At 35.6% G+C, this 13,862-nt stretch overlaps 1 protein-coding gene and 1 pseudogene across 1 annotated transcript in view; both read right to left on the bottom strand.

The window, feature by feature from the left end:
• AK9 (adenylate kinase 9) overlaps window positions 1-13,862 on the bottom strand; it is a 130,550-nt gene that overhangs the window by 15,398 nt on the left and 101,290 nt on the right. Inside the window, 3 exon segments of the mRNA XM_053222387.1 lie at window positions 4,578-4,791; window positions 7,683-7,901; window positions 8,483-8,689. Of these exon segments, the coding sequence (XP_053078362.1) occupies window positions 4,578-4,791; window positions 7,683-7,901; window positions 8,483-8,689 (640 nt within the window).
• LOC128315552 (60S ribosomal protein L28-like) lies at window positions 8,919-10,938 on the bottom strand (annotated as a pseudogene).

Genomic DNA, 13,862 nt, shown 5'->3' with positions numbered 1-13,862 from the left:
AAAGGCAGCCTACTAAATTGGATATATCCATTAACAAAAGGCAACCTACTAAATTATCCATTGGCTAATTTCTAAAATATATAAAGAGATCAGCTAATAATACCACAAGTCAACTAATAATAATACTAAATACCAAAAATCAAATAATGTGATTTAAAAAAAAATGGGCAGAAGACCTGAACAGACATTTTTTCCAAAGAAGACATAGAGATGGCCATGCAAAGATGTTCAACATCACTCATCGTCAGGGAAGTGCAAATCAAAACCACAATGAGATATCACTTCATACCAGTCAGAATAGCTAGTATCACAAGACAAGAAACAACAAGTGTTGATGAGGATGTGGAGAAAAGGGAACCTTACACTGCTGGGAATTTAAATTGGTACAGCCACTGTGGAAAATAGTATGGAGGTTCCACAAGAAATTACAAATGGAAATACTATACAATTCAGTAATTCCATTGCTGGGTATTTACCCAAAGAAAACAAAAATGCTAATTTGAAAAGATATATGCACCCTATGTTTACTGCAGCATTATTTACAATAGCCAAGATATGGAATCAGTGTTAAGAGTCCGTTGATAGATGAATGGATAAAGATGTCACACACACACACACAATGGAATACTAACCAGCCATAAAAAAGAATGAGATCTTGGGGCACCTAGGTGGCTCAGTTGGTTTGGTGTCTGACTCTTGATTTTGGCTCAGGTCATGATCTCACTGTTCATGAGTTTGAGCCCCACATTGGGCTCTGTGATGACATTATGGAGCCTGTCTGGGATTTTCTGTCTCCTTCTCTCTCTGCCTTTCTCTTTCTCTCTCTTGATAATAAATAAGCATTAAAAAAAAAAAAAAGAATGAGATCTTGCCATTTATGACAACATGGATGGACCTACAGACAGAGAAAGATAAATACTATTATGATTTCACTTATATGTGGCATCTGAAAAAAACAAATGAACAAACAAACAAGAAACAGCAACAAATTCGTAAATACGGAGAACAAACTGGTGGTTGCCCAAAGTGGGGTAGGGAGATAAGTGAAATAGTGAATGGGGATTAAGAGCCACACAGAAAAATATATGAGAAATAAGATTGTTTATCCACATTTTCACCTTTTGCTCTGGTTGTGGGATCCTATTTCAAATGTCAGTGATTTGGTTTCTTTGGAAAATATTACGTTTGTGAACATTTAGAATGTGACTATTAAAGACTCATCATGTTAAGAGGTTTAAATGGGCAAAATAAACTTTTCATCTGAAGAGTTGGAACACAAAACTCCCTTTTATTTTCCCTGGTAACAAATTTGTCTTTGAGCTCTTCTTTCCCCTTCATTCTCGATTTAGTCAGTCATTAAGTCCTATTGTTTTCCTTTGAAATACCTCCTGTATCTGTCCTTTCCATTCAATTCTTATTGTGACCAACTGTTGTTCATGTTGTTATCATGTCATCTTGAAAACTAATGTTTTGTTGGACTATTTGCCTTTAAAAAAAAAAGGCATGGTCCAAAGTTATACAAAATTCAAACATTATAGGAGTATAGTTTACCAAGTGTCTTTTTCAGCAATGATAAGATAATGGATTTTTACTCTTTAAACTATTAATACAGTAGACTATATCTCCATCTTTTAAAATCTTATATTAAAATATCTTAATATAATTTTATGCTAACATAATCTTAATATGCTGTTATTTGACTGTAATTATAAGTGATACTAACTTATAATTTCTTGTATTATCTTTGTTAGGTTTTGATATCACCATTATGCTAACTTAAAAATGAATTTGTACTCTTTATAACCTTTTGATTATATTGACTATAATTCTGCCCATATATTTGATTATATATTTTTAATTTTTAAAAAATATTTGCTTATATTTATTGAGGACTATACTCCTTAATAACAAGAGAAACTGGAAATAAATTGGGAAACTTATCGTCTTCTTTTCTCTACTCTGAAAAAGCTTCAAAAACACAGAAATTGTTTGAGTTTTTAATTCTATGAAAGTTTGATACAATTTTTCTCTAAAACTATTGATTGATCCTGGACTGTTTTGGAATGGGATTATATTTTTGAATGACTTTTCTTGAGTACTTATTATCCTATTTAGGTTTTCTATCTCCTTTTGAGTCAATTCTGAGAGTTGGTTTTCTGGAGAAGTGGCACTAGCTTTCAGGAGATTCTTTTATACTCAAGAATAACAAAGGACACATCAATAACAGAAGGGATAAAAACCATATGATCATTTCAATAGATGCAGAAAAAGCACTTGACAAAGTACAACATCCATTCATAATAAAAACTCTCAACAAAGTAGGTTTAGAGGTAACAATACCTCAACATAATAAAGTCCTTATATGAAAAACCCACACCTAACATCATATTCATTGGGGAAAAGCTCTCAGCTGAAGACAGGAACAGGACAAGGATGTCTACTTTCACCACTTTTTTTCAACATAGTACTGGAAGTCCTAACCATAGCAATCAGATGAGAGAAAGAAATAAAAGGCATCCAAATTGGTAAAGAAGAAGTGAAACTTCACTATTTGCAAAGGACATTATACTATATATAGAAAACCCTAAGGACTCCACCAAAAAACTACTAGAACTGATAAATGAATTCAGTAAGCTTGCAAGATACAAAATCAATGTACAGAAATGTGTTGCATTTCTCCATACTAATAATGAAGTAGCAGAAAGAGAAATTAGGAAAACAATACTACTTATAATTGCACCAAAAATAATAAGACACTTAGAAATAAACTTAATCAAAGAGGTGAAAGACCTATACTCTGAAAACTATAAAACATTGAGGAAACAAATTAAAGATGACACAAAGAAATAGAAAAACATTTCATGCTCGTGGATTGGAAGAACAAATATTGTTAAAATGTTTATACTACTCAAAGTAATCTACAGATTTAATGCAATCTCTATCAAAATACAACAGCATTTTTCACAGAACTAGAACAAGCAATCCTAAAAAATTTGTATGGAACCATAAAAATCCTGAATAGCAAAGCAATCTTGAAAAAGAAAAACAAAACTAGAGGTATCATAATTCCAGACTTCAAATTATTTTACAAAGCTGTAGTAATCAAAACTGTATGGTACTGGCACAAAAACAACACGTAGATCAATGGAACAGAGTAGAAAACCCAAAAATGAATCAACAATTACATGGTCAATCTTTGACAAAGCAGGAAAGAATATGCAATGGGAAAAAGACAATCTCTTCAACAAGTGATATTGGGAAGACTGGACAGCTGCATGCAAAAGAATGAAGCTGGACCTCTTTCTTACACCATATACAAAAATAAACTCAAAATGGATTAAGGACCTAAATGTGAGATGTGGAACCATAAAAATCCTAGAAGAGAGCACAGGCAGTAATTTCTCTGACATTGGCCCTAGGAACATTTTTCTAGATATGCTTCCTGAGGCAAAGGAAACAAAAAGCAAAAATAAACTATTAAGACTACATTAAAATAAAAAGCTTCTGCATAGCAAAGGAAACAACCAATAAAACTAAAAGACAACCTACTGAATAGGAGAAGATACTTACAAATGACATATCTAATAAAGGATTAGTATCCAAAATATATAAAGAACTTATACAACTCAATACCCCAAAACCAAATAACCCAGTTATGGAATGGGGCAGAAAATATAAACAGACATGTCTCCAAAGAAGACATCCAGATGGCCAACAGACACACGAAAAGATGCTCAACATCACTCATCATCGGGGAAATGCAAATCAAAACTACAATGAGATATCACCTCACACCTGTCAGCATGGCTAAAATAAAATACACAAAACAACAAGTGTTGGTAAGGATGTGGAGAAATAGGAACTCTCATGCACTGTTGGTGGGATTATAAACTGGTACAGGAACTGTGGAAGACAGTATGGAGGGATCCTCAAAAAACTAAAAATAGAACTACCCATGATACAATAATTGCACTACTGAGTATTTATCCAAAAAATACAAAACTCTAATTCAAAGGGATACATCACCCGTATGTTTATTGCAGCATTATATACAATAGCCAAATTATGGTAGCAACCTAAGTATTCATTGATAGATGAATGAATAAAGAAGATGTGGTATATTTATACCACGTATATTTATTTATATACTTCATATATTTATACAATGAAATATTATTCAGCCATAAGAAAGAATGACATGTTGCCATTTGCAACAACGTGGATGGATCTAGAGAGTGTAATGCTAAGTGAAATAAGCCAGTCAGAGAAAGACAAATACCATATGATCTTGTTCATATATGGAATTTAAGAAACAAAACAAATGAACAAAGAAAAAAAGACAAACAAAAACCAGACCCTTTCATACAGAGAACAAACTAATGGTTACCAGATGGGTGGTGGGTAGAGGGATGAATGAAATAGGTGATGGGGATTAAGGACACACTTATCTTGATGAGCACTGAGTAATATATGGAATTGGTGAATCACTATATTGTACACCTAAAATGAACACAACACTGTATGTTAGCTACACTGGGGGAACAAAAAAGGAATAACAAAGGCAAACACATGCTTACCTGTAGTTTTCCCAGATTTTGGAGGCCCCAGAATTGCAATCCTAATGGGCATAGTAGGCTTAGGTTTGGGTTGGCGGATATATTTGATTGGGTTCTTCATAAATTTTTCTCTAGATTCCTTACTAGATAAAAAATAAATATACTGACGATGGATTACAGCATAAACTGGATTCTCTGAAGTTTCAATTGGCTTGATTGTCTCTCCTTCCCTTAGCTGCAATATGTACACAATTGAATTCATAAATTAGCTTTAAGTTATATAGCATTCCCCCAAATACATTTGAACAAATTTGTAAAATAAGAATATCTTTCTTACAAAATAAGAAAACTAATTATAACTTAATCTTAATATTAAAAACTGTATAAAAAGAACAATTTATTTTATACCCACATGCAATTGATGAAATCTGAAATACACTTCAGTTTATGACCATTATAGTTCCCATACTTCCTTTGTAATGTCTTTAGTGTATGTTTTTGCCAAGGAATGTAAAGTTGTTTGCATATATTCATGGGCCAGTTTATCCTCACAAAAAAGTCCATTCCTAAGGTGGTGTTATGGATGGAAATGTGTTCCCCCAAATTCAAAGGTTTAAGCCTAATCCCCAAAGTGACTGTATTTGGAGACAGGGCCTTTCAGGAGGTAAAGGTTAAGTGAGGTCATAAGAGTGGGGCCCTAATCCAACGAGACTGGTGTCTTATATGAAGAGGAAGAGACACCAGGAGTACATAAGCACAGAGGAAAGGCCATGTGAGGACATAGTGAGAAGGTGATCATCTTCAAGCCAGGAAGAGAGGCCTCACCAGAAAACTATCTCTGCTGGCAATTTGACCTTGGATTTTCAGCCTCTAGAACTGTGAGAAAATAAATTTCTGTTGTCTAAGCCACCTAGTCTGTGGTACTTTGTTATAGCAGCCTGAGTACACTAACACAGATGGGGTCCTGGGCTATGTTTGGGGAATACTGGTAGGACAAATCCTATAGGCTTCTCTTCCACATTTTATATAGGCAAAATCCCACTCACGTAAACATCCAGAGCAGCCACAAAAGGGAAAAACACCTAAAAGGCAGCTTAAGGTACAGATATGGAAGGATTGGGAGGAGTGGTTCCACATCTGTTTATTTGTTCAAGATGACAAATGGGTCATTAATAAAGTCAGGTTTGGATATCATTTTTAGAGCATCAGATGGCTAAGTATCAGCCCATACTTGACAAAGTAGGTATGAAGCAATATGATTCAAGATTGCTCCTTCCCCAAAGCTACACCAGGACAGTTGTCACAGGTCAATGGTATTGTCAACATTATCATTCTTGGGCTGGAGTGAAGTTCATGGCTGGGAGTAAGTGCTAGGTATAAGAAGAAACTCAGGGGTGGTGTAGGAATGTCTGCTCTGTCTTACACTTGGTAATAAAAAAGCTGAAAGTTTAATGATTCTATTTCAAATTCCCAGATTAAATGAGAGTCCTTACAGCAGTTTCTGCTGTTGCTCAAAATATCTAGCATGTATCCTTTCTCCTATGTAGGTCAGAATACCCATAGTGTCATCAAATCAGAAATATCGAACTGTCATGCACCCAGAAAGATTCCCAACAGCCCTGAGAAATGATTATTTATATGCTTAAACCCTTCTTCTTATGACCATGCACTCATTTCCCTATAACACATTTTTGTACAATTCTAATTATATTTAGACATGAAACCTTCCTCCCTAAATAGGGTTCTGACTTTGTCTGCTTCTTCCCCTTTCTCACTCATCTCAGAGAAAGGGCATGACTATCTTTCAAAAGTTTTCCAGGCCATTCTAATGCTTAACTCTATCCAATTCTCTATGGAGGACACTGTCATATGTTTCTATATTCCAGCATGATATTTGAAAAGGTTTCTCTTGACATCCTATGTATGGTTAAGATAAAGAAGATAGCACAATTAAGTAAAATTGAAACTGATTGTGTCAATATCAGCCAAGAAGGAGGTTTCAAGTAACATGCACATGGCTCCTTTTTGGATCCCATCCTCCAAAATACTTTTTATCAGTGACCAATAATAGTAATATGTATTAATAACAATAACTTTTATTGAACACTTACAAAAAACAAAACACTGTTCTAAACACTTTATAGTAATTAACTCATTTAGTCATTGTAACAATACTATAAGGTAGGAAACTATTCTTATTCCCATTATGCAAATAGGAATGACTGAGAGGTTAAATGATTTGTCCAAGGTCACTAATAAATGGTGGTAGAGGCCATGATCTTCACCACTGTGCTATATCATTGATGGAAATAAAAAGGTACACTGATCAAGTGAATAGGTAACTATCACATGACATTCTTTTACTGTCTTTATGGCACTTAATACTATCTTTCAAGAATATATTTTTCTGTTTATTTACTTATGCCCATCCTCACTCCCCAATCCAACTAGAATGTAAGCTCCATGACAAAAGAAACCTTTCGTTCACTACTCTGTTCCCAGGACTAGAAAAGTGGCTGGAATGGTCTTAGTTAAGATTTGTTGAAAATCATCCCACATTTGTGGCTAGTGAATTCCAACTGGAGTAAATATGTCCACATGCATAAAAATATTGTACTTAGAATGCTTGTTATGAACATCAATGTCACATTTCATATTGTGTCTCACACTGTATACTCTTTATACTCTCATTTTTGATCACAGTGGCCTGTTGGTATTATTCTTTCAGGGTCTTAGTACAGAACTAGGTCTTAGTACGAGGTCTTAGGCCTGGTTCCATTAAAGAATGAAAGAGGTTAAATGACCTGCCTAAAATTAGGTAACAAATTAGTACCAGAGCTCAGCTCTTTAGATGTGTCCTTTGAAAATATTTCTACTACCCATCTTCTTCTGCTACCAAGTTAAAACCTAGTTGGAATTGTGTTATCTCTCCAGATATACATGAAAGAAATTAAACCCTTTGATTACTTTTCAGATGTCAGAAAATTAAAACAATCACGTTTTTATAGCTAGTTAAGAGTACTGTACAATGCTTACAATTTTTGAAATTATCCTGTCTTCTTCTTAGACATACTTAACAAAAATAAAAGAAAGAACACAGCTTTCAGGTGCATTTGCCGACATTACCTTTACAGGGTCCCAGTAGCCAAATGCACTTATATGCTTATAGGTGTAGTTCAGCATTTTCTGGGCAAGGTGTGATGCTATTGGATAACATTTTTCAAAAATGCTCTCACGATTCTCTACCAGTGGTTTCAGTTTCATATTCAAATTATATTGTACAATATGGATTTTCCGAGCTCCATTAATGAGAATTACTGGTATCATAAGCTTCTCACATTCATCCTGATGAAAAACAAATAAAGAAAACCAAATATTAAAAAAAATTTTTTTAATGTGTATTCATTTTTGAAAGACAGAGAGAGACAGAGCACAAGCAGGGGTAGGGCAGAGAGAGAGGGGGACACAGAATCTGAAGCAGGCTCCAGGCTCTGAGCTGTCAGCACAGAGCCCGATGCGGGGCTCAAACTCATGAACCGCAAGATCATGACTTGAGCTGAAGTTGGACACCCAACCTACTGAGCCACCCAGGTGCCCCAAACCAAATATTTTTAATGAGACCAAGTCTGGTCACAGCATATACACATTGCTGGTAACTGACCACTTCGGTCAAGAGAATAAATATTTTTCAGCTTCTGAGTGGCTGCATATTGGCAGTTAAAACTTTTGACTCTCTGTGGCTTCCATGTTGCCCTTGAGTTATTAATTTGTTTTCATAATTGCAAGCGGTCCTGGCAAAAGGGAAGATACTCCTAAGATACACATTTCTTTTGAAATGTCAAAAAGAAACCAAGACATAAACCAACTACACTTCTTTCATTCTCAAATGTTACACTGTGAATTATGAAAAAAGGAAAAGTAATAACCTGTATTACTTGTAAATTATTCATATCTGTTTCAAATTTTTCTCCCAGTTCACCTCTCAGGCGTTCAAGTGCATCAATTTCCTGTTCTTCATCTTCCTCACTCATCACTTCCTCATCTTTTGGAAATTCATCTTCAAGGATGTTGTCAATATCATCTTCCTCTTCTTCAGGCTCTTCTTCACTAAAATCTTCATCTTCCCTATGTGTCTAAGGAAGAAAATGTTCTCTTTTACTATACACATAGAATATGCACCAAATGACTCTGCTAACTAATCATCTGGAATATTTTATGTCACTGGATATTGGTTGGTATGGAATGGCAACATTTATTTAGTAACATAGTAAAGTTTTAAATATCTGGCACCCAGAAGTTTAATTCCTTCAAGATTCTGACAGCATACTGATCACATAGTAAATACATAAACAAGATATTAAATGTTATTTATGTCTATGGTTGCCAGAAAGTTCCGTTTCTTTGTTTATTTAGAGTCTTTATTTTACTTGCAGTTAGGTAACAAAGTCATGTTAGTTTCAGGTGTATAATATAGTGATTCAACAATTCCATACATCACCCAGTGCTCATGACAAGTGCACTCCTTAATCCCCATGATCCTTTTAATCCATCCCTTCCACCCACCTCCCTTCTGGTAATCATGTTTGTTCTCTATAATTAAGAATCTGTTTCTTCTTCTTCCCCCCACCTCCTCAGGTGGTTGACATCTTTATTGCTTTGGAGGTGGGGGGGCAGGTGCTCAGCAGTTCTTAGTGGGGTGCTTCCTTTTCACCGTCATAGGCTTCTGGTGAGAAGGATGGCACTGGTCCTGCAAATGGCAGCTGTGTGCAGATCTGGACAGTACTTGTTTTTGCGGGTCATGTACATGGTGCTGCTGAGAGTGGCCCAGACATTCTTGTTAGTGGTGGTCCGCATGTAGGAGGCAGTGGGTTTTCGCTGGCCAAATCTCTACTTCATGACCATTACACCTTTGCCATAGGCTGCTGGCTCCAAACCTACAGTCTTGTGGTGAATCAGCCCATTTGGTGGAAGGTGTCGTGAGCCTTCAGGTTATTGGGCTGGGTGCTGGATGTCTGCATGTTCCTCTTGATCAGAAAACTGGAGCAGTTCTGCATGACCAACCATTCAGGTGGGCAGACAGGGCAGCAGCTCCTCTCACTACTGCCTGGGGAAGTCAGAAAGAGCCCGAGTCTGTTTCTTGATTTGTCTCTCTCTGTTTTTTCTTTGCTCGTTTGTTTTGTTTCTTGAATTCCACATGTGACTGAAATCATATGGTATTTGTCTTCCTCTGACTGGTTTATTTTGCTTAGCGTTAGAGTCTCTAGCCCCATCCATGAAGGTTACATGTATTTGAAAGTCACTCAAAATGGATAACTCAGTCACTAGCTGTTGTCAGTTTGGACAAGATCAGTTTCCTCACCTGTAAAATAGGAATAACAAAATACCTATCTCACAGCGATGGTGGGAGCATTAAATTACTTAATACATGCAAAGCCCTTACTTAGAAAAGTGTCTGGCACATGGCAAGCATGAAATGATAGCTATTATTGCTATTATTGTGCCATTATAGCTATTATTTGTCACTTTGTATAAAGCACTGTATTAATAGAACAGTTACATGCCCTTTAGGAGCTTATAGTCCATCTGAAGAAAGGAGAATAATACACAAATGACTCTTAAAGACCCATGGCAGGATATTGGTACTAAGTGGTGCCATATAGGAGTTAACTTTTGCCTTTAACATAGAGGCTCCTGGGCCGCCTCCACACTCTTCTCCCTGAAGTATTCCTTGTATCAGTTGGAGCACTGCCTTCCAGTTGGAAACCTGGAAGTTTTCCTTACTCCTTGCTCTCCATTACTGCTCATCCAGTTTCCAAGGACTGTTATCCTAAACAACGCCCTACATTCTCTACTTTCCAGGTACCCTCACCCCCGCTGTTTGCCTTTTCATTTTCTGATGCCTGCAATCTCCTGCTTATCCTGATGTTTCCTAATCTATTGATTAGACCCTGGTTCCTTTATTTATTTATTTATTTATTTATTTATTTATATCTAATTTATTGTCAAATTGGCTAACATACAGAGTGTACAGTGTGCTCTTGGCTTTGGGGGTAGATTCCCATGATTCATCGCTTACATACAACACCCAGTGCTCATCCCAACAAGTGCCCTCCTCAATGCGTATGACCCATTTTCCCCTCTCCCCTGCCCCCATCATCAATCTTCAGTTTGTTATCTGTATTTAAGAGTCTCTTAGAGTTTGCCTCCCTCCCTTTCTGTTTGTAACAATTTTTCCCCCTTCCCCTCCCCCATGGTTTTCTGTTAAGTTTCTCCAGTTCCACATATGAGTGAAAACATGATATCTGTCTTTTTCTGACTGACTTATTTCACTTAGCATAATATCCTCCAGTTCCATCCACATTGCTGCAAATGGCAGGATTTCATTCTTTCTCATTGCCGAGTAGTGTTCTGTTGTATATATAAAACACATCTTCTTTATCCATTCATCAGTTGATGGACACGTATAGCTTTTTCCATAATTTGGCTACTGTTGAAAGCGCTGCTATAAACATGTGCCCCTATGAATCAGCACCCTTGTATCCTTTGGATAAATTCCTAGCAGTGCTATTGCTGGGTCATAAGGTCTATTTTTAGTTTTTTGAGGAACCTCCACGCTGTTTTCCAGAGTGACTGTACCAGCTTGCATTCCCACCAACAGTGCAAGAGGGTTCTCGTTTCTTCACATCCTCCCCAGCATTTCTTGTTTCCTGAGTTGTTAATTTTAGCCACCCTGACCGGTGTGAGATGGTATCTCATTGTGGTTTTGATTTGTATTTCCTTGATGATGAGTGATGTTGAACATCTTTTCATATGTCTGTTGGCCATCTGGATGTCTTCTTTGGAAAAGTGTCTATTCATGTCTTCTGCCCATTTCTTCACTGGATTATTTATTTTTGGGGTGTTGAGTTTGGTAAGTTCTTTATAGATTTTGGATACTAACCCTTTATCCAATATGTCATTTGCAAATATCTTTTCCCATTCTATCGGTTGCCTTTTAGTTTTGTTGATTGTTTCCTTTGCAGTGCAGAAGCTTTTTATCTTGATGAGGTCCCAATAGTTCAGTTTTGCTTTTAATTTCCTTGCCTTTGTAGATGTGTCAAGCAAGAAACTATTGAGACTGAGGTCAAAGAGGTTGATGCCTGTTTTCTCCTCTAGGGTTTTGATGGTTTCCTGTCTCACGTTTAGTAGACCCTGGTTCCTTTAAAGAGCACCTGGAGCTGGAATTTGGCCTTGCAAGTTCAGGGAGGAGGATGAGAGGGTCCCTTCCTGCTCTGTGCCCAGGCTCCTCCCTCTCCAAAAGAAGCTTGGATATGGGGCAGTGTTTTTCAGTTCTGGTTCTTTTTTTATTTAAATTTTGAAGCCATTTGGTTCTTTTATCACTTTTTCCTTTTCCTTATCCTTTGACAATTAAAAAAAATCTTCAGATTTGATTTTCTAAGGATTATTGGAAGTATGGTGGGATGAGTCCACACTGCAAATGAGAGATGTCTCAGTTGCAGAGCTTGGCTCAACTTAATAGCTCTTCCAACTTATTTGTTAATTAAAAAAAATTAAACTATGTAAGTTTAAACATAGATTCATTTTTGTTAAAAAGATAAAATTATACAGCATTGTATAGGGTAAAAAAATCTCCCTTCACACTCCCATCTCTATTTCCACTTTCCTACCTAGAAATGATTTTGGTTAACAATTTGGTTAACAATTTGGTTAAGATCCTTTTAGATGTTTACACCCACACACACCCACACAAAATTATATTTATACATATTGTACAACTTGCTTTTTAAAAATATAATTTAGCAATGCATTTAAATTTCTTTCCATATAAAAACATATATCTCATCATTCTTAGCCATTCTTGCATTTTAAAAAGGTTCGTGGGTTTTTTTTGTTTTTGTTTTTTTTGGTTGTTTTTTGGGTTTTTTGGGTTTTTTTTTTTTTTTTTTTTGGTTGTTATGGGAAAACCAGTTTAGGAAATAACAAAGTAAACAGTAAAAAGTAGACACTTTTGACCCCTGTGATATTTGTTTTCTCTCTTATATTAGTGGTGATGAGGGATTTGGCTAACTTACATTTCTCTTCTTTTCTTTCTCTTCTGCCTATCCCCCAGTGTTAGTCATATTTTTAATTCTTTAATTCTGCAACTGAGTGCCTATAACTTTAAATATTATCTCCAAATCTCTCTTGAGCTATTACTTCTAGATATATGTTTGATTCCCCACAATTCAAGAGAATGTCCTTACTCTTCTTTCCTCTTTTCCCTCTCTTCAGTTTCTAAATTTCCATCTCCAGCATTACCACATTTACATTCCTGTCCTATGATTGTTTTTAAGTAGCACTTAGGTATTTAGTGCTTCATGCAAAAATTGATTCTAAGAATTGAAAGCAAATAAAGAGTGATTAATTCTGAAAATTGAAACCCAGTAAACAGCACCTGCCATATTTTAATTATATAACCTTTATTCACAACAGCCACAGATAGTGACAGAGGGGATGCAACTCTATATCAACAAACGTACCATTTTGAGGAAAATGTCTAAAGTATCAATGTCAAACATTGTATTTTCTTATTATGCAAAATAATGCATAATTTAATTTGTCCCATATGTGGATAATGCTTTTCTTGTCCCCCACCCCCACCCCATATTTCTGGTTTGGTTTTGTTTTTTAGATGGAAGAAGCATTATTCATAAAAATCAATTGGCTACTCTTTTCAGGAAGAATATACAGAAGGCTAATTTTCAAAGATCTTAAATATCTAAAAGTATTTCCATTTCATCCTCATACATTATAAATAGTTAAAAATCATTTTCATTCAGAATTTTGAAGGCATTGTTTTTGTCTTCCATCATCCAGTATTGTTGGTGAAAAATCTGACACAAAACTCATCCACATTCCTTTGTAGATATCTTTTCTTCTTTTTAGAAACAGTTAAAATCTCTTTATAATTAGCAATCTCAAATTTCATGACAGTGTGTCTAATGTACATCTCTTTTAACTTGTTCTGTTCAGTATTCATTGAGCCCTTTCAATTTGAAGGTCCTCTGCTCTCTTCAATACTGGGGACATTTCTTTCAATATTTTAAAGATTATTTCCTCCTATATTAGCTCTCTTTTCATTTTTTTTTCTTTTTGAATGCAAATTAGATGTTGATCCTCCTGGACTGACCCCACATATCTCCAGTTTTTCTTTCATATTTTCTATTTCTTGTATTTTTGTTCTAAATTTGAGAAACTTCTTTGGCTTTTACTTCTAATTTTTCTCTTCAGCTTTTTAAGAACTGCTCATTTATTTTTGAGAGAGAC

Source organism: Acinonyx jubatus, chromosome B2 (genome assembly GCF_027475565.1).
Source record: "Acinonyx jubatus isolate Ajub_Pintada_27869175 chromosome B2, VMU_Ajub_asm_v1.0, whole genome shotgun sequence".
In the NCBI taxonomy this organism is placed as follows: Eukaryota; Metazoa; Chordata; class Mammalia; order Carnivora; family Felidae; genus Acinonyx; species Acinonyx jubatus.
Note: the sequence above shows the minus strand (reverse complement) of the source record. Positions and strands in the feature narration are given on the sequence as shown.